Source organism: Passer domesticus, chromosome 29 (genome assembly GCF_036417665.1).
Source record: "Passer domesticus isolate bPasDom1 chromosome 29, bPasDom1.hap1, whole genome shotgun sequence".
NCBI lineage: Eukaryota > Metazoa > Chordata > Aves > Passeriformes > Passeridae > Passer > Passer domesticus.
Window position 1 is genome coordinate 5,217,484 of NC_087502.1, and position 21,834 is coordinate 5,239,317.

The 21,834-nt window shown below is 57.7% G+C and overlaps 1 protein-coding gene across 1 annotated transcript in view; it reads right to left on the reverse strand.

Annotated features, from left to right (window-relative positions):
• Positions 1-295: 295 nt before the first annotated feature.
• The window catches only part of LOC135287322 (retinal guanylyl cyclase 1-like), a 33,328-nt gene continuing 11,789 nt past the window's right edge, over positions 296-21,834 (reverse strand). The window contains 13 exon segments of the mRNA XM_064400664.1: positions 296-428; positions 610-714; positions 2,435-2,454; positions 2,456-2,521; positions 4,760-4,854; positions 7,699-7,797; positions 8,724-8,898; positions 10,795-10,987; positions 12,688-12,851; positions 16,673-16,821; positions 18,357-18,506; positions 19,222-19,378; positions 20,604-20,780. Of these exon segments, the coding sequence (XP_064256734.1) occupies positions 296-428; positions 610-714; positions 2,435-2,454; positions 2,456-2,521; positions 4,760-4,854; positions 7,699-7,797; positions 8,724-8,898; positions 10,795-10,987; positions 12,688-12,851; positions 16,673-16,821; positions 18,357-18,506; positions 19,222-19,378; positions 20,604-20,780 (1,683 nt within the window).

Here is a 21,834-nt window from a genome sequence, read left to right on the forward strand (position 1 = left end):
ACATCCCTGCTCACCTGATTGGCCAAGCTGTCTGGGGGCGGGGTTTCTGTCCCTGCTCACCCAGTGGGTGGGGTCTGTCTAGGGCGGGGTTTGTGGCTGTGGGCGGGGCCCATGGGGCGGCAGGCTGCCTGGGGGCGGGGCTTATATCCCTGCTCACCTGGTGGGCGGGGTTTGTGGCGGGGCGGGGCCGTGGGGGCGGGGTTTTGGGGTGGTGGGCGGGCCAGCTCACCTGGTGGGCGGGGTTTCTGTCCCTGCTCACCCAGTGGGCGTGGTTTGGGGCTGGGGCGGGGCCAGCTCACCTGGTGGGCGGGGCTTGTGGTGGGGGCGGGGTTTGTGGCGGTGGGCGTGGCCTGCTCACCTGGTGGGCGGGGTTTCTGTCCCTGCTCACCCGGTGGCGGGGTTTGCGGCAGTGGGCGGGGTCTGCTGACCTGGTGGGCGGGATTTGGGGTGGTGGGCGGGACCTGCTCACCTGGTGGGCGGGGTTTGGGGCGGTGGGTGGGGTTTGGGGTGGTGGCGTGGTCAGCTCACCCGGTGGGCGGGGCCAACTCACCCGGTGGGCGGGGTTTGTGGCGGGGGCAGGGTTTGTGTCGGTGGGCGTGGCCTGCTCACCTGGTGGGCGGGGCTATTTCAGCGCCCTGCCCCGGCCGCGCCTTCTCGAGCTTGCGGCGCCGCTCGGCCGGGATCTCGTCCAGGCTCAGCCCGTGGTTGCTCGCGCTGCCCAATTCGGGGGATTTGGGGTTTTTTGGGCGGTTTTTTGGGGTTTTTTGGGGTTTTTTTGAGGGGTTTTCGGGGTGTTTTTTGGGGATTTTCACCCCGATCCTGTGGTTGCCCCATAACCCAATAACCCCTTACCTGCTTAATCACCCCATAACCCCAAACCCCATAACCCCAAACCCGACCCCATAACCCAAACACTATAACCCCATAACCCACCCCATAACCCAAAGCCCCAAACCTGACCCCAAACCCCATAACCCGACCCCAAACCCGACCCCAAACCCCAAACATTATAACCCCATAACCAACACCCATAACCCCAAAGCTGACCCCATAACCCCAAACCCCAAACCTGACCCCAAAGCCAACCCCAAACCCCAAAGCCGACCCCATAACCCCAAACACTATAACCCCATAACCAACCCATAACCCCAAAGCCCAAACCCCAAACCTGACCCCAAAGCCAACCCCAAACCCCATAACCCCAGACCCCAAACCCCAAACCCGACCCCATAACCCCAAACACTATAACCCCATAACCAACCCCATAACCCCAAAGCCCAAACCCCAAACCTGACCCAAAGCCAACCCAAACCCCATAACCCGACCCCAAACCCAAACCCGACCCCATAACCCCAAACACTATAACCCCATAACCAACCCCATAACCCCAAAGCCCAAACCCCAAACCTGACCCCAAAGCCAACCCCAAACCCCATAACCCGACCCCAAACCCAAAGCTGACCCCAAACCCCATAACCAGCCCCATAACCTCATAACCCCAAACCCCATCACCCCATGACCCCAAACTGACCACAAACCCGACCCCATAACCCCAAACCTGATCCCAAACCCTGTAACCCCGTAACCGCACACCCCAAACCTCATCCTATACTGGCCCCACTCACCCCATAACCCAAAACCCATAACCCCAAAGCTGACCCCATAACCCCATAACCCATAACCCGACCCCATAGCCCCAAACCCCAAAGCTAACCCCATAACCCCAAACCCGACCCTATAACCCATAACCTGACCCCATAACCCCAAAGCCAACCCCAAAGCCGGCCCCCATAACCGTCCCATAACCCCAAACCCCATAACCCCAACCCACATAACCCCATAACCCCAACCCCCATAACCCCATAACCCCAAACCCCATAACCCCATACCCCATAACCCCTGACCCCAAACCCGGCCCCAGTAACCCCAAACCCCAAAGCCCGCTCCATAACCGGCCCCATGACCCCAGACCCCAAAGCTGACCCCCATAACCGGCCCCATGACCCCAAACCCCATAACCCCAAACCCCATAACCCCAAAGCCGACCCCATAACCGGCCCCATAGCCCCAAACCCCATAACCGACCCCATAACCGGCCCCATGACCCCAAACCAGAAAGCTGACCCCATAACCGCCCCATAACCCCAAACCCCATGACCCCAAACCCCATAACCCCAAAGCCGACCCCAAACCCCATAACCGACCCCATAGCCCCAAACCCCAAAGCCGATCCCAAACCCCATAACCGGCCCCATAGCCCCAAACCCCATAACCGACCCCATAACCGACCCCATAGCCCCAAACCCCAAGCTGACCCCAAACCCCATAACCGACCCCAAACCCCATAACCCCAAAGCCGACCCCATAACCCCAAGCTGATCCCAAACCCCAAAGCCGACCCCAAACCCCATAACCGGCCCCACAGCGCGCTCACCCCGGCAGGAGGTCGGGGGGGGGTGGGGATGGGTTTGGTGAATCCCTCGCGGCCCACGAGCCAGTAGGTGTCCTCCACGCCCTTACCCTACAAATTATAGGGTCAGTTATAGGGTCAGGTATGGGGTTATGGGGTCAGGTATGGGGTTATGGGGTCAGGAATGGGGGTCAGGTACAGGCACAGCCAGTAGGTGTCCTCCACGCCCTTACCCTACAAATTATAGGGGAATTTATGGGGTTATGGGGTCAGGAAGGGGTTATGGGGTCAGTTATAGGGTCAAGGTACAGGCACAGCCAGTAGGTGTCCCTCCACGCCCTTACCCTACAGATTATAGGGTCAGTTATAGGGTCAGGTATGGGGTCAGTCAATTATGGGGTCAGGTACAGGCACAGCCAGTAGGTGTCCTCCACGCCCTTACCCTACAAATTATAGGGTCAGGTATGGGGTTATAGGGTCAGTTATTAGGGTCAGGTATGGGTTATAGGGTCAGGTATGGGGTCAGGAATGGGGTTATGGGGTCAGGTACGGCCACAGCCAGTAGGTGTTCTCCACTCCTTTACCCTATAGATTGTGTTTGGGGTCTGATTTTGGGGTTTTTCAGGCGGTTTTGGGCTATATTTGGATTTTCTGGGCGGTTTTGGGGTGCTTTGGGTTTTATTTGGGTGTTTTGGGCTGGTTTTGGGTTTTTCAGGCAGTTTTGGGCTGTATTTGGGGTTTTCCAGGCGGTTTTTTTGCTGTATTTGGGGTTTTTCAAGTGGTTCTGGGCTCTCTTTGGGGTTTCTGGTCTGTATTTGGGGTTTTGGGCTGTATTTGGGGGGTTTTGGGCTGTATTTGGGGTTTTTTTGGCTGTGTTTGGGGTTTTTGGCTGTATTTGGGGTTTTGGGCTGTATATGGGGGGTTTTGGGCTGTATTGGGGTTTTTTGGGCTGTGTTGGGGTTTTTGGGCTGTATTTGGGGTTTTTGGGCTGTGTTTGGGGTTTTTGGGCTGTATTTGGGTTTTTTTGAGCTGTATTTGGGGTTTCTGGCTGTATTTGGGGTTTTTTGAGCTGTATTTGGGGTTTTTGGGCTGTATTTGGGGTTTTGGGCTGTATTTGGGGTTTTTGGGCTGTCTTTGGGGTTTTTGGGCTGTATTTGGGCTTTCTGGCTGTATTTGGGGTTTTTGGGCTGTATTTGGGTTTTTTTTGAGCTGTATTTGGGGTTTTTTGGGCTGTATTTGGGGTTTTCCATGCGGCTCTGGGCTCTGTTTGGGGTTTTCAGGCAGTTTTGGGCTGATTTTGGGATTTTTCAAGTGGTTCTGGACTGTATTTGGGGTTTTTTGGCTGTATTGGGGGTTTCCAGGTGGTTCTGGGCTCTATTTGGGGTTTTTGAGCATTTTGGGGGGTTTTTCTGCCTGATTTTGAGATTTTTTCAGGCGGTTCTGGGCTCTGTTTGGGGTTTTTTTAGGTGGTTTTGGGGTGTATTTGGGGTTTTTTGGCTGTATTTGGGTTTTCCAGGTGGCTCTGGGCTCGATTTGGGGTTTTCGGGGCATTTTTGGGGTGTTTTGGGGTGTTTTGGGGCTGATTTTGGGGTTTTTCAAGTGGTTCTGGACTGTGTTTGGGGTTTTTTTGGCTGTATTTGGGGGTTTCCAGGCGGTTCTGGGCTACATTTGGTGTTTTTTGAGCGTTTTGGGGGTGTTTTGCCTGATTTTGAGATTTTTTCAGCAGTTCTGGGCTCTCTTTGGGGTTTGCAGGTGTTTTTGGGGTGTTTTGGGGTGTTTTGGGGCTGATTTTGGGGTTTTTCAAGTGATTTTGGGCTGTATTTGGGGTTTTTTGGGCTGTATTTGGGGGTTTCCAGGTGGTTCTGGGCTACATTTGGTGTTTTTTTGAGCGTTTTGGGGGGGGTTTTTTGCCTGATTTTGAGATTTTTCAGGCAGTTCTGGCTCTATTTGGGGTTTTCCAGGTGGTTTTGGATTGTTTTTTGGGGTTTTTTGAGCTGTATTTGGGGTTTTCCGGGCGGTTCTGGGCTACATTTGGGGTTTTCCAGGTGGTTTTGGGGTGTATTTTGTGGTTTTTGGGCTCTATTTGTGGTTTTTGGGCTGTATTTGGATTTTTGGGGCTGTATTTGAGGTGTTTTGGGCTGTATTTGTGGGGTTTTTTTGCTGTATTTGGGGTTTTCCATGCGGCTCTGGGCTCTCTTTGGGGTTTTGGGGTGTTTTGGGCTGTATTTGTGGGGTTTTTGGTTGTATTTGTGGGGCTTTTTTGCTGTATTTGGGGTTTTCCATGCGGCTCTGGGCTCTCTTTGGGTTTTTGGGGCGTTTTTGGGGTGTTTTGGGGTGTTTTGGGCTCACCTTGAGCTCGGTCTTGCCGCGGATGTCGACCTTGAAGCCCTCCTGCAGCGAGAGCAGGATGGCCACCGTGCGCTGGTTCACGTGGATGCGATAGGCTGGGGGGGAAAGGGGGGTTAGGGACCCCAAAACCACCCCAAAACAACCCAAAAAACCACCAAAAAACTAAAAAAAAAAACCTCCCTAAAAAACATGAAAAGAAATTTAAAAAACCCCAAAAACCACCCAAAAAAATCTCAAAAAAACCCCACCAAAAAGCCAAAAAAAAAAAACCCAAAAAACAAAAATAACCCCCAAAAAACCCCATGGATCCTAAAACCCCCAAAAACCCAAAAAATCCCAAAAACCCCTCAGTGACCCCGACCCCGCAGCCCCCCCGGTGTGCTGGGTCACGTGGATGCGAGAGGCTGGGGGGGAAAGGGGGGTTTGGGACCCCAAAAACATCCCAAAATAACCCAAAAAATCCAGAAATAAACCCCAAAAAATCCCCTCCAGGAAAAAAAACCCAAAAAACCCTCAAAAATCCCCCCAAAAATCTCCAGAAAAGCCCCCAAAAAACCTCAACAAAACCCCAACACCCCACACCAAAACCAGAGAAAAACCCCCAAAACACCCCAAAATAACCCCAAAAATCCAGAAATAAACCCCAAAAAAATCCCCTCCAGGAAAAAAACCCAAAAAACCCCCAACCCCCCCCAAAAAATCCTTTAAAAAAGCCCAAAAAAATCCTCAAGAGAGCCCAAAAAACCCTCAAAAAAGCCCCAACACCCCACACCAAAACCAGAAAAAAAAACCCCAAAACACCCCAAAATAACCCAAAAAATCCAGAAATAAACCAAAAAAACCCCAGAAAAACCTTTAAAAAATAAAATAAAAAAAAAACCCCCAAAAAAAAAAAAAAACGGAAAAACACCAAAAACCAAAAAAAAACCCACTCAAAAATAACCCCAAAAAAACCCCATGGATCCCGAAACAACCAAAACCCCAAAAATCCCCAAAACCCCATCAGTGACCCCGACCCCAAAATAACCCCAAAAATCCCCCAAAATAAACCCCCAAAAAACCCCCCAAGAAAACCCCCTAAAAAATGCCACAAAAACCCCACAAAAAACCCAAAAACCCCAGAAAATGTAAAAAAAAAACCAACCTTCCCCCCCAAAACCCCAAAAGTCCCGATGGCCGTGTCCCGTGTCCCTGTCCCTGTCCCTGTCCCTGTCCCTGTCCCGTGTCCCGTGTCCCGTGTCCCTGTCCCTGTCCCGTGTCCCTGTCCCTGTCCCTGTCCCTGTCCCTGTCCCGTGTCCCTGTCCCGTGTCCCTGTCCCTGTCCCTGTCCCGTGTCCCTGTCCCGTGTCCCTGTCCCTGTCCCGTGTCCCTGTCCCGTGTCCCCGTCCCGTGTCCCGTGTCCCTGTCCCGTGTCCCTGTCCCGTGTCCCTGTCCCATGTCCCTGTCCCGTGTCCCTGTCCCGTGTCCCTGTCCCTGTCCCGTGTCCCTGTCCCGTGTCCCTGTCCCATGTCCCTGTCCCGTGTCCCCGTCCCGTGTCCCTGTCCCGTGTCCCGTGTCCCTGTCCCCGTCCCGTGTCCCTGTCCCGTGTCCCGTGTCCCTGTCCCGTGTCCCCGTCCCGTGTCCCTGTCCCATGTCCCGTGTCCCTGTCCCGTGTCCCTGTCCCTGTCCCGTGTCCCTGTCCCGTGTCCCTGTCCCGTGTCCCTGTCCCTGTCCCGTGTCCCTGTCCCGTGTCCCTGTCCCTGTCCCGTGTCCCTGTCCCGTGTCCCTGTCCCGTGTCCCCGTCCCGTGTCCCGTGTCCCTGTCCCGTGTCCCTGTCCCGTGTCCCTGTCCCATGTCCCTGTCCCGTGTCCCTGTCCCGTGTCCCTGTCCCTGTCCCGTGTCCCTGTCCCGTGTCCCTGTCCCATGTCCCTGTCCCGTGTCCCCGTCCCGTGTCCCTGTCCCGTGTCCCGTGTCCCTGTCCCCGTCCCGTGTCCCTGTCCCGTGTCCCGTGTCCCTGTCCCGTGTCCCCGTCCCGTGTCCCTGTCCCATGTCCCGTGTCCCTGTCCCGTGTCCCTGTCCCTGTCCCGTGTCCCTGTCCCGTGTCCCTGTCCCGTGTCCCTGTCCCTGTCCCGTGTCCCTGTCCCGTGTCCCTGTCCCTGTCCCTGTCCCTGTCCCGTGTCCCTGTCCCGTGTCCCTGTCCCTGTCCCGTGTCCCTGTCCCGTGTCCCGTGTCCCTGTCCCGTGTCCCTGTCCCATGTCCCGTGTCCCTGTCCCGTGTCCCGTGTCCCTGTCCCGTGTCCCCGTCCCGTGTCCCTGTCCCATGTCCCGTGTCCCTGTCCCGTGTCCCGTGTCCCTGTCCCGTGTCCCCGTCCCGTGTCCCTGTCCCTGTCCCGTGTCCCTGTCCCGTGTCCCTGTCCCGTGTCCCTGTCCCTGTCCCATGTCCCGTGTCCCTGTCCCGTGTCCCGTGTCCCTGTCCCGTGTCCCCGTCCCGTGTCCCTGTCCCATGTCCCGTGTCCCTGTCCCGTGTCCCTGTCCCTGTCCCGTGTCCCTGTCCCGTGTCCCATGTCCCGTGTCCCTGTCCCGTGTCCCGTGTCCCTGTCCCGTGTCCCTGTCCCGTGTCCCTGTCCCTGTCCCGTGTCCCGTGTCCCTGTCCCGTGTCCCTGTCCCGTGTCCCTGTCCCGTGTCCCTGTCCCTGTCCCGTGTCCCATGTCCCGTGTCCCTGTCCCGTGTCCCGTGTCCCTGTCCCGTGTCCCTGTCCCGTGTCCCGTGTCCCTGTCCCTGTCCCGTGTCCCTGTCCCGTGTCCCGTGTCCCGTGTCCCGTGTCCCGTGTCCCTGTCCCGTGTCCCTGTCCCGTGTCCCTGTCCCTGTCCCGTGTCCCGTGTCCCTGTCCCGTGTCCCTGTCCCTGTCCCGTGTCCCTGTCCCCGTGTCCCCATCCCCGTGTCCCTGTCCCGTGTCACTCACGCAGGCCCGTGGACTCCATGCGTGACGCGGTGTTGACGGTGTCCCCGAACAGGCAGTACCGCGGCATCGTCAGCCCCACCACGCCCGCCACGCACGGCCCTGGGGGCGGGGCCACAGGGGGCGGGGTCACAGGGGGCGTGGCCACAAATGGGGTGGGGTCACAAAGGGGCGGGGTCATGGAAGGGGCGGGGTCAACAGTTGATGAGCATCAAGGGTTGGCCAAGGAGTTGGGTGTGGCCAATGGGGCGTGGCCAAATGGGGTGTGGTCATAGATGGGTGTGGCAAATGGGGCATGGTCCTGAGGGTGTGGTTGCAGTGGGTGTGGCCATAGATGGGTGTGACCAATGAGGGTGTGGGTGCACTGGATGTGGCCAATGAGGTGTGGCCATATATGGGTGTGGCCAATTAGGGTGTGGTCACAGTGGGTGTGGTCACAGTGGGCGTGGCCTTTGGGGCGTGTCCTATAATGGGAGTGTCCCAAATGTCTCCAATGGGTCACGCCCACATTGAGCGTTGCCCAAATTGGGCGTGTCCAATGAGGGGCGTGGCCACTGAGCAGTCACAAGTTGGGCGTGCCCAGTGAGGGGCGTGGCCACTGAGCAATCACAAGTTGGGCGTGCCCAATGAGGGGCGTGGCCACTGAGCAATCACAAGTTGGGCGTGTCCAATGAGGGGCGTGGCCACTGAGCAATCACAAGTTGGGCGTGTCCAATGAGGGGCGTGGCCACTGAGTGCTCACCAATTGGGCGTGCCCAATGAGGGGCGTGGCCACTGAGCACTCACAAGTTGGGCGTGTCCAATGAGGGGCGTGGCCACTGAGCGCTCACCAATTGGGCGTGCCCAATGGGCGTGTCCAGGGGTGTGGCCACCACGCCCCACCCAACCCCACCCATTGCCCGTTGGCCAAGGCGCCGTCACCCAACCTCTGCCCACCCCCGGGGGCGTGGCCATGGCATGTTGGGGCGTGGCCAATGGGGAGGGGGCGTGTCCAGCGGGTCGGGGGCGTGGCCAGGGGCGGGGCCTACCCGAGTGCAGCCCGATGCGGATGCGCACGGGCACCTCGGGCATGTGGCGCATCTTGAAGGTGCCCACGGAGCTGAGGATGTCCAGCGACATGTTGGCGATCTCGCCGGCGTGCCGGTTGCCGTTGCGCTTGGGCAGCCCCGAGGCCACCATGTAGGCGTCGCCGATGGTCTCCACCTGGCCGGGGGAGGGGCATGGGGGCGGGTCAGGGCGTGGGCACGCCCACCGGGACACACCCGCCGGGACACGCCCACGGGGACACGCCCACGGCCCCGTGGGCGTCGGGGTCTTTGTGCGGTGGGCGTGTCCGTTCTCGGTGGGCAGTGCCAAGGGCGTGGCTTGGAGCACCTTGGGGACACCTCGAGCAGCTCGAGGTCACCTTCACCATGGGGCCACCTTGACCATGGCCATGAGGTCATCTCTAGAGCTCCATGGGGTCACCTTGACCATGGCCATGGGGTCACCTCTAGAGCTCCATGGGGCCACCTTGACCATGGGGCCACCCCTAGAGCTCAATGGGGTCACCTTGACCATGGCCATGAGGTCACCTTGACCATGGCCATGAGATCACCTCTAGAGCTCCATGGGGTCACCTTGACCATGGGGTCACCTCTAGAGGTCCATGGGGCCACCTTGAGCAGCTCAAGGAGGTCACCTTGACCATGGGGCCACCTTGACCATGGCCATGAGGTCACCTTGACCATGGGGCCACCTTGACCATGGCCATAAGGTCACCTCTAGAGCTCCATGGGGTCACCTTGACCATGGGGTCACCTCTAGAGGTCCATGGGGCCACCTTGACCATGGCCATGGGGTCACCTCTAGAGGTCCATGGGGCCACCTTGACCATGGCCATGGGGTCACCTTGAGCAGCTCCATGGGGTCACCTCGACCATGGCCATGGGGCCACCATGGGCAGCTCAAGGAGGTCACCTTGACCATGGCCATGAGGTCACCTTGACCATGGGGTCACCTTGACCATGGCCATGACGCCACCTCTAGAGCTCCATGGGGTCACCTTGACCATGGCCATGGGGTCACCTTGACCATGGGGTCACCTTGACCATGGCCATGGGGTCACCTTGACCATGGGGACACCTTGAGCAGCTCAAGGAGGTCACCTTGACCATGAGGTCACCTCTAGAGGTCCCTGGGGCCACCTCAACCACAGCCATGGAGCCATATTGACCATGGCCATGAGGTCACCTTGACCATGGCCATGGGGCCACCTAGACCATGGTCATGGGGCCATCTTGAGCAGCTCAAGGATGTCACCTTGACCATGGCCATGGGTCATCTCCAGGTGGTCCATGGGGCACCTTGATCATGGCCATGGGGCCACCACGGGCAGCTCAGTGTTGTCACCTTGACCATGGGGTCACCTCTAGAGGTCCCTGGGGCCACCTTGACCATGGGGCCACCTTGACCACGGCCATTGGGCCACCATGGGCAGCTCCATGTTGTCACCTTGACCATGGCCATGAGGCCACCTTGACCATGGGGTCACCTTGACCATGGCCATGGGGTCACCCTAGAGGTCCATGGGGTCACCTCGACCATGGCCATGGGGCCACCTTGACCGTGGCCACCACCTTGTACCCACCACCACTGACCCCAACGCCCAACCTGAGATGACCACCCATGACTGAGTGACCACCATGACCATGTGACCACAGCTGTGGTCATCGTTAGATGCCCCCACTGACCCCAACCCCCATCCTGAGGTGGCCACCCATGACCGAGTGACCACCATGACCGTGGCCACCACTGCCGTGGTCACCTTGTGGCCACCACCACTGACCCCAACCCCCATCCTGAGATGACCACTCCACACCCATGACTGAGTGACCACCGTGACGGCGTGGCCGCAGCCGTGGTCACCTTGTGACCACCAACCCCCATCCCGAGATGGCCACCCATGACCCCATGACCGAGTGACCACCATGAGTGTGGCCACCACAGCCATGGTCATTTTTTGATGCTACCACTGACCCCAACCCCCATCCTGAGGTGGCCACCATGACCCCATGACTGAGTGACCACCATGACGGTGGCCAGCGCGGCCGCGGTCACCTTGTAGACGTCGTGGGAGCCGATGATGGCGTCGAAGAGCGTGTAGAGGTCGTTGAGCAGGTCCACCACCTCGATGGGCTCGCTCATGGCCGAGATGGTGGTGAAGCCCACGATGTCGCTGAAGTACAGCGTCACCTCCTCGAAGTACTCGGGCTCCACCGGCGTCCCCATCTTCAGCGCCTCGGCCACCGACCTGCCCGGGGGTCAGCGGGGTCACCCAGTGGTCAGCGGGGTCACCCAGTGGTCAGCGGGGTCACCCGGGGGGCAGCGAGTGGACACTGCGGCCGCTGGGAGCTCCTGGTGACCCGCAGGGGTCAGTGGGGTCAAAACTGACCACAAGGAGGGCTTTGGCCATCTGCTGACCCATGGGTCTGGGTGGGTCAGTGGGTCAAAACTGACCACAAGGGGGGCTTTGGCCATCTGCTGACCCATGGATCTGGGTGGGTCAGTGGGTCAAAACTGACCACAAGGGTCTCCAAGGGTCACTTTGGCCATCTGCTGACCCATGGATCTGGGTAGGTCAGGGGGTCAAAACTGACCACAAGGAGGGCTTTGGCCATCTGCTGACCCATGGATCTGGGTGGGTCAGTGGGTCAAAACTGACCACAAGGAGGGCTTTGGCCATCTGCTGACCCATGGATCTGGATGGGTCAGTGGGTCAAAACTGACCACAAGGGGCACTTTGGCCATCTGCTGACCCATAGATCTGGGTGGGTCAGTGGGTCAAAACTGACCACAAGGGTCTCCAGTGGTCACTTTGACCACGGGTCTGGGTGGGTCAGTGGGTCAGAACTGACCACAGGGGTCTCCAGTGGTCACTTTGGCCATGGATCTGGGAGTTGGTCAAGGTTGACCACAAGGGGCTCTTTGGCCATCTGCTGACCCATGGATCTGGGTGGGTCAGGGGGTCAAAACTGACCACAGGGGTCTCCAGTGGTCACTTTGGCCATGGATCTGGGAGTTAGTCAAGGTTGACCACAAGGGGCTCTTTGGCCATCTGCTGACCCATGGATCTGGGTGGGTCAGTGGGTCAAAACTGACCACAAGGGTCTCCAAGGGTCACTTTGGCCATCTGCTGACCCATAGCTCTGGGTGGGTCAGGGGGTCAAGGTTGACCCCAACCTGTCCTTGGTGACCACCTTCACCTTGTCCTGCCACCTTGGTCAAGGGGTCAAGGTTGAGTGACCACCTTGGTCAAGGGGTCACGGTTGAGTGACCACCTGGGTCAAGGGGTCAAGGTTGACCACCACCTGTCCACACTGACCACCTCGATCAAGGGGTCAAGGTTGAGTGACCACCTGGGTCAAGGGGTCAAGGTTGAGTGACCGCCTTGGTCAAGGGGTCAAGGCTGGCCATAATCTGTCCACAGTGACCACCTCGACCTTCTGCTGACCCATACCTCAGTGTGGGGTCAGTGGGTCAAGGCTGACCCCACACTTCTCCTGGTGACCCCCTTGACCCCTCCTGCCCCACTGACCTCTCCTGCCCCATGGATCTGGGTGGGGTCAGTGGGTCACGGCTGACCCCAACCTTCTCCTGGTGACCCCCTTGACCCCTCCTGCCCCACTGACCTCTCCTGCCCCATGGATCTGGGTGGGGTCAGTGGGTCACGGCTGACCCCAAACTTCTCCTGGTGACCCCCCTGACCCCTCCCACCCCACTGACCCCCCCTGCCCCACAGATCAGGCCGGCTGACTGTCTGAAGGTCCCTCCACCCCAAATCTTCATGTGGCATCCATGGGGTGACACCCACCCCCACAGTGACCACCCACCCCCCACAGTGACCATCCCCGGCCCCACAGTGACCACCCCCGGCCCCTGTGGCCACCCCCGGCCCCCCAGTGACCACCCCCGGCCCTCCGTGGCCACCCCCGGCCCCCCGTGGCCACCCACGGCGGCAGCATCTGGGTCAGCAGCTTGTCGGTCTTCTGCTTCTCGATCTCGAGCTCCTCGGTGCGCTCGCGGATCAGGTCCTCCAGGTTGCTGCTGTACTGCTCCAGCATGCGCAGCATCGAGTCGATGATGTTGGTCTTGCGGCCCTTGTTGATGCCCTTGAACTGCCCCAAAAAAATTGTGTGGGTCAGAAACCCATGGGAAACCCATGGAGACCCCATGGAACCTCATAGAATTCCATGGAATCCCCATAGAACCTCATGGAACCCCATGGAACCTCATGGAACCCTGTAGAACCTCATGAAACCCCATGAAGACCCCATAGATTCCAATAGAACCTCATGGAAACCCATGGAGACCCCATGGAATCTCATAGAACCCTATAGAACTCCATAGAACCTCATGGAACTCCATGGAAACTCATGGAGACCCCATGGAGACCCCATAGAACCCCATAGAACCTCATGAAACCCCATGGAGACCCCATAGCATTCCATGGAACCTCATGGAACCCCACGGAGACCCCACAGAGCCCCAGGGAGCCCCACGGGGTCGGTGATGTTGGTCTTGCGGCACTTGTTGATGCCCTTGAACTGCCCCAAAAAAATTGTGTGGGTCAGAAACCCATGGAGACCCCATGGAACCTCATAGAATGCCGTGGAAACCCCGTGGATTCCCATAGAACCTCATAGAAACCCATGGAGACCCCATAGAACCTCATGGAACCCCATGGAACCTCATGAAACCCCATGGAACCTCATGGAACCCTGTAGAACCTCATGAAACCCCATGAAGACCCCACAGATTCCAATAGAACCTCATGGAAACCCATGGAGACCCCATGGAATCTCATAGAACCCCATAGAACTCCATAGAACCTCATGGAACTCCATGGAAACCCATGGAACCCCATGGAGACCCCATAGAACCCCGTAGAACCTCATGAAACCCCATGGAACCCCATGGAGACCCCATAGAATTCCATAGAACCTCATGGAACTCCATGGAAACTCATGGAGACCCCATGGAGACCCCATAGAACCCCATAGAACCTCATGAAACCCCATGGAACCCCATGGAGACCCCATAGAATTCCATGGAATCTCATGGAATCCCATGGAACCCCGTAGAACCGCATGGAGACTCCACGGGGTCGATGATGTTGGTCTTGCGGCCCTTGTTGATGCCCTTAAACTGCCCCAAAAAAGTGTGTGGGTCAGAAACCCATGGGAAACCCCATGGAGACCCCGTAGAACCTCATGGAACCCCATAGAAGCTCCATGGAACCCCATAGAACCTCATGGAATCCCATGGAATCCCATGGAACCCTGTAGGACCTCCTGGAATTCCATGGAAACTCATAGAACCCCATGGAAACAATATGGAGACCCCATAGAACCTCATGGAATCTCATGGAACCCCATAGAACTCCATAGAACCCCATAGAACTCCATAGAACTCCACAGAACCCCATGGAACTCCATGGAACCTCATGGAATCCCATGGAAACCCCATAGGACCTCATGGAGACCCCATGGAGACCCCATGGATCATCATGGAACTTCACAGGGACCCCACAGAACCACACAGAGACCCATACTGGTCTCACCAGTCCCATACTGGTCTCACCACTCCCATACTGGTCCCATACTGGTCCCACCAGTCCCATACTGGTCCCATACTGGTCTCACCAGTCCCATACTGGTCCCATACTGGTCTCACCAGTCCCGTACTGGTCTCACCTGGTCGAAGACCTGGTCGATGGTGGGTCTCTTCTCGGGCTGCTCGCTCCAGCCCACACCGGTGCCCCATACCAGTCCCATACTGGTCCCATACTGGTTCCATCACTCCATACCAGTCCCATACTGGTCCCATACTGGTTCCATCACTCCATACCAGTCCCATACCGGTGTCCCCAGTGCCATACTGGTGCCGTACTGGTCTCACCTGGTCGAAGACCTGGTCGATGGTGGGTCTCTTCTCGGGCTGCTCGCTCCAGCCCATACCAATCTCATACTGGTTCCATCGCCCCATACCAGTCCCATACTGGTTCCATACTGGTCCCAGTGCCCCAGGTGTGTCTCACCACTCCCATACTGGTCCCATACCGGTCTCACCAGTCCCGTACTGGTCTCACCTGGTCGAAGACCTGGTCGATGGTGGGTCTCTTCTCGGGCTGCTCGCTCCAGCCCACACCAGTGCCATACCAGTCCCACACCGGTCCCATACTGGTCTCACCAGTCCCATACTGGTCTCACCAGTCCCATACTGGTCCCATACTGGTCTCACCAGTCCCATACCGGTCTCACCAGTCCCATACTGGTCTCACCTGGTGGAAGACCTGGTCGATGGTGGGTCTCTTCTCGGGCTGCTCGCTCCAGCCCACACCAGTCCCATACTGGTTCCATCACTCCATACCAGTCCCATACCAGTCCCATACCAGTCTCACCAGTTCCATACCAGTCGCATACTGGTCTCCCCAGTGCCATACTGGTGCCGTACTGGTCTCACCTGGTCGAAGACCTGGTCGATGGTCGGTCTCTTCTCGGGCTGCTCGCTCCAGCCCATACTGGTTCCATTGCCCCATACCAGTCCCATAGTGGTTCCAGTGCCCCATACCAGTCCCATACCAGTCCCATACTGGTCCCACACTGGTTCCATTGCCCAATACCAGTTCCATACCAGTCCCATACCGGTCTCACCAGTGCCATACTGGTGCCGTACTGGTCTCACCTGGTCGAAGACCTGGTCGATGGTGGGTCTCTTCTCGGGCTGCTCGCTCCAGCCCACACCAGTCCCATACTGGTTCCATCACTCCATACCAGTCCCATACCAGTCCCATACCAGTCTCACCAGTCCCATACTGGTCCCATACTGGTCCCACCAGTCCCATACTGGTCCCATACTGGTCTCACCAGTCCCATACTGGTCTCACCTGTCCCGTACTGGTCTCACCTGGTCGAAGACCTGGTCAATGGTGGGTCTCTTCTCGGGCTGCTCGCTCCAGCCCACACCAGTGCCATACCAGTCCCATACCAGTCCCATACGGGTCCCACCAGTCCCATACTGGTTCCATACCGGTCTCACCAGTGCCATACTGGTGCCGTACTGGTCTCACCTGGTCGAAGACCTGGTCGATGGTGGGTCTCTTCTCGGGCTGCTCGCTCCAGCCCATACCAGTGACATACCAGTCCCATACTGGTTCCATTGCCCCATACCAGTCCCATACTGGTCCCACCAGTCCCATACCAGTCCCATACTGGTCCCATACCGGTCTCCCCAGTGCCGTACTGGTCTCACCTGGTCGAAGACCTGGTCGATGGTCGGTCTCTTCTCGGGCTGCTCGCTCCAGCCCATACCAGTGACATACCAGTCCCATACTGGTTCCATTGCCCCATACCAGTCCCATACTGGTCCCATACTGGTTCCATCACTCCATACCAGTCCCATACCAGTGTCCCCAGTGCCATACTGGTGCCGTACTGGTCTCACCTGGTCGAAGACCTGGTCGATGGTGGGTCTCTTCTCGGGCTGCTCGCTCCAGCCCATACCAATCTCATACTGGTTCCATCGCCCCATACCAGTCCCATACTGGTTCCATACTGGTCCCAGTGCCCCAGGTGTGTCTCACCACTCCTATACTGGTCCCATACCGGTCTCACCAGTCCCGTACTGGACTCACCTGGTCTAAGACCTGGTCGATGGTGGGTCTCTTCTCGGGCTGCTCGCTCCAGCCCACACCAGTGCCATACCAGTCCCATACCGGTCCCATACTGGTCTCACCAGTCCCATACTGGTCTCACCAGTGCCGTACTGGTCTCACCTGGTCGAAGACCTGGTCGATGGTGGGTCTCTTCTCAGGCTGCTCGCTCCAGCCCATACCAGTGCCATACCAGTCCCATACCAGTCCCATACTGGTTCCAGTGCCCCATACCAGTCCCATACCGGTCTCCCCAGTGCCATACTGGTGCCGTACTGGTCTCACCTGGTCGAAGACCTGGTCGATGGTGGGTCTCTTCTCGGGCTGCTCGCTCCAGCACTCCTTCATCAGGTGGATGCACTCCAGCGGCGCCTGGTCGGCCGACACCGCGGGGCGGCACAGGGGCGGCGGCCGCTGCACCTTCTCGATGATCTCTGCGGGAAAATGGGGTCAGCAGGGGTCACGGGGGGTCACTCGGGTCAGTTTGGGGTCACTCGGGTCAGTTTGGGGTCACTCGGGTCAGTTTGGGTCATTTTGGGTGATTTGGGGTCAGTCATGGGTCAGTTCTGGGGTCAGTTCTGGGGTCAGTTCTGGGTCACTTTTGGGTCAGTTTGGGGTCAGTTCTGGGTCAGTTTGGGGTCACTCGGGTCAGTTTGGGGTCATTTGGGCTCGGTTTGGGTGATTTGGGGTCAGTTTGGGGTAATTTAGGGTCACTTGGGTCTGTTTGGGGTCATTTAGGTTCATTTAGGGTCAGTGTGGGGTAATTTAGGGTCACTTGGGTCAGTTTGGAGTAATTTAGGGTCATTTGGGGTCAGTTTGGGGTCATTTAGGGTCATTTAGGGTCAGTGTGAGGTAATTTAGGGTCATTTGGGGTCATTTGGGGTCAGTTTGGGGTCACTTGGGCTCAGTTTGGGGTCATTTAGGGTCATTTGGGGTCAGCGTGGGGTCATTTGGGGTCAGTTTGGGCTAATTTAGGGCCATTTGGGGTCAGTGTGGGGTAATTTAAGGTCATTTGGGCTCAGTTTGGGGTCATTTAGGGCCATTTAGGGTCAGTGTGGGGTAATTTAGGGTCACTTGGGTCAGTTTGGGGTAATTTAGTTTCATTTAGGGTCAGTGTGGGGTAATTTAGGGTCATTTGGGGTCATTTGGGGTCATTTGGGGTAATTTAGGGTCATTTGGGCTCAGTTTGGGGTAATTTGGGGTCATTTGGACGCAGTGTGGGGTAATTTGGGCTCAGTTTGGGTAACTTAGGGTCATTTGGGCTTAGTTTGGTGTAATTTGGGCTCGGTTTGGGGTCATTTGTGGTCAGTTTGGGGTAATTTAGGGTCAGTTATGGGTCAGTTTGGGGTCACTCAGGGTCAGTTTGGGATCACTCAGGGTCAGTTTGGGGTCATTTTGGGATCAGTGTGGGGTAATTTGGGCTCGGTTTGGGTAATTTAGGGTCATTTGGGGTCGGTTATGGGTCAGTTTGGGGATATTTGGGGTAATTTAGGGTCAGTTATGGGTCAGTTTGGGGTCACTCAGGGTCAGTTTGGGGTCATTTTGGGATCAGTGTGGGGGAATTTGGGCTCGGTTTGGTTAATTTAGGGTCATTTGGGGTCGGTTATGGGTCAGTTTGGGGATATTTGGGGTCATTTAGGGTCAGTTTGGGTCATTTGGGGTCACTCAGGGTTGGTTTTGGGGTCTCACCTTCGGGGGGCAGCCCCAGCATGCAGCAGGGGTTCCAGGGTTTTTTTAGGGTGAGAAACTCATTTTTGGGGTCGGTTTTGGGGTCTCACCTTCGGGGGGCAGCCCCAGCATGCAGTAGGGGGGACTCGGGCAGTTTTTTGGGGTGAGGAACTCATTTTTGGGGTTGGTTTTGGGGTCTCACCTTCGGGGGGCAGCCCCAGCATGCAGTAGGTTCTCAGGGGGGTTCCAGGGTTTTTTTGGGGTGAGGAGCTCATTTTTGGGGTCGGTTTTGGGGTCTCACCTTCGGGGGGCAGCCCCAGCATGCAGTAGGGCGGGCTCCTGCAGATCACCTCCTGCATGATGATGCCGATGCCGTAGACGTCGCCGCGGAAGGAGCCGCGGCGCTCCAGGGCCTCGTCCCGCAGCAGCTCCGGCGCCGTCCACAGCCGCTCTGGGGGCGGGGCCAGGCTCGGACACGCCCACTCGGACACGCCCACCCCACCCCGGGACACGCCCATCCTGATAGACCACGCCCACCCCAACCCAGGATTCAATGGGAGGATGCTTGAGGGGGTGGCCACGCCCCCAGTATGGGAAGGACACGCCCAGCTTGAAGCCACGCCCACTTGGGGGTGTGTCACTACAAGACCACGCCCCTTTCCATACAGGCCACGCCCCTTTTCCTATGGACAGCATTGAGGGGAGGCAGGACCAATGAATGGACAGGCCACGCCCACACGAGGCCACGCCCTCTCCAAGGAAACCCCGCCTTAATTGGGTGGGGTTGGTTGTGGCCACGCCCCCAATGTAAGCCCCGCCTCTCCGTGCCCCAACCACACTCATAGGCCACACCCCTAACCCAAAGGCCACACCCCTAACCCAAAGGCCACACCCCTAACCCAAAGGCCACGCCCCTAAAGCGAAAGCCATGTGCCTTTCCACAGGCCACACCCTTCCAGAGGGCCACGCCCCTTCCCTCCAGGGCTCCACCCCCTTTTTAAAATCCTGTCTTATTGGCCAAGCCCAGAGCCACGCCCACCCCAAAGCCACACCCCCCACAGGGTCACCATGGATTCTTCCAAGGCCATGCCCAGAAGGCCACACCCATGAGATCACACCCATGAGGCCACGCCCACGAGGCCCCGCCCATGAGGCCCCGCCCTCACCGTGGGGCTGCGGGGGCGGGGCCGGCACGCGCTGCGCCTCCAGCAGTTGGTTGTAGCCGTGGTCGGTGACCTTGAGCACGAAGCGCCCGTCCACCACGCAGTTCCGCGACTTGAGCCGCCCGTGCACCACGTCGCGGTGGTGCAGGTACCGCACGCCCTGCCGGCACCGCGCCGCCGTCAGTGCGATGGTCAACCACGGCACGGTCAACCACGGCACGGTCAACCATGTCATGGTCAACAATCAATGGCACGGTCAACAATCAACGTCATGGTCAACCGTTGCCATGGTGACAAGGCCATGGTCAACAAGGCCATGGTCAACTATCAGTGTCATGGTTGACAATGGCATGGTCAACAATGGCATGGTCAACAATCAATGGTCATGGTCAACCATTGTCATGGTCAACAAGGCCATGGTCAACAATCAATGGTCATGGTCAACCATTGTCATGGTCAACAAGGCCATGGTCAACAATGGCGGAGTCAACAATCAACGGCACGGTCAACAATGGTGTTGTCAACAAGGTCATGGTCAACAATGACATGGTCAACAATCAACAGCATGGTCAACAATGGCAGGGTCAACAATCAATGGCACGGCCAATCACTGCCATGGTCAACAAGGCCATGGTCAACAATCAGTGTCACGGTCAACAATGGTAGGGTCAACAATCAACGGCATGGTCGACAAGGCCATGGTCAACAAGGCCATGGTCAACAATGGTAGGGTCAACCATCAATGTCATCGTCAACAATGGATGGCATGGTCAACATCAATGTCATGGTCAATAACGCCGCAGTCACAACCATCAATGTCATGGTCAACAATGGATGGCATGGTCAACAATGACATGATCAACAATCAACGTCATGGTCAACCATCGCTATGGGCAACAAAGCCACAGTCAACCATCAATGTCATGGTCAACAATGGATGGCATGGTCAACCATCAATGTCATGGTCAACCATTGCCATGGGCAACAATGACATGATCAACAATCAACGTCATGGCCAACCATTGCCATGGGCAACAACGCCACAGTCAACAATCAATGCCATGGTCAACAACGCCATGGTCAGCAATCAGTGTCATGGTCAACCGTCGACGTCATGGTTGGCGTTGCCATTGTCAGCAATGCCCTGGTCAACAATCACCGCCACGGCCTACAGCGTTGTAGACCGTGACCCCATGACCACCCCATGGCCACCACCACCTCCATGGTCACCCCGTGGCCACCATCATTGCCATGACCACCCCATGGCCACCACCACCTCCGTGGTCACCCCGTGGCCACCATCATCGCCATGACCACCCCATGGCCACCCCCACCTCCGTGGTCACCCCATGGCCACCGGCCGGCCGTGGCCACCCCGTGGGCACCTTGATGAGGTCGATGAGGAGGGAGGACTTGAACATCCAGTCGAGCTTCATGTCCTCGTTGCGCAGCAGGTCCTCGAGGCTGCCGCGCGAGCAGTGCTCCGACACGATGGCGAAGATGCCACAGTCGTGGAAGAAGCCCAGGAACAGGTTCACGTTCTCGTGACGCAGGTCCCGCAGCTGGAGGGGACGCGGGGACGGCGGGGGACACCGGGGTGGGGATGACCCAGTGATGTTCCCATGACCCAACAATGTCCAATGACCCAACGCTGTCCCCATGACCCAACGATGTCCCCATGGTCCATGATGACCCCTCAATGTCCCCATGACCCCTCAGTGTCCCCATGACCTCTCAATGTCCCACAACCCCTCAATGTCCCCATGACCCAACGAGGTCCCCAAGACGCAATGATGGATCACCATGGTCCAAATTTGACCATGATGACCCAACGCGGTCCCCATGACCCAGCGATGTCCCCAAGACACCTCAGTGTCCCCAAGACCCAACGATGTCCATGATGACCCAACGATGTCCAATGACCCAACGATGTCCATGATGACCCAACACTGTCCCCATGACCCAACGATGTCCCCATGGTCCATGATGACCCCTCAATGTCCCCATGCCCCCTCAATGTCCCCAAGGTCCAACCTTGACCACGATGACCCAACGCTGTCCCCAAGATCCAGTGATGTCCCATGACCCAGCGATGTTCCCATGACCCCTCAATGTCTTTACGACCCCTCAATGTCCCCACAACCCAACGCTGTTCCCATGACCCAACGATGTCCCCAAGACCCAGTGATGTCCCCAGCGATATCCTGTGACCTTTCGATGTCCCCAAGACTCTCAATGTACCACAACCGCTCAATGTCCCCATGACCCAGCGATGTCCCCAAGACACCTCAGTGTCCCCAAGACCCAACGATGTCCATGATGACCCAACACTGTCCCCATGACCCAACCACGTCCCCATGGTCCATGATGACCCAACAATGTCCCACAAGCCCTCAATGTCCCCATGACCCAACGATGTCCCCATGGTCCATGATGACCCCTCAATGTCCCCATGACCCCATGTTGTCCATGAAGACCCAACAATGTCCCCATGACCCCTCAATGTCCCCATGCTCCAACCTTGACCACGATGACCCAATGCTCTCCCCATGACCCAACGAGGTCCCATCAACCCTCAGTGTCCCCATGACCCAACAATGTCCCCAAGACCCAGTG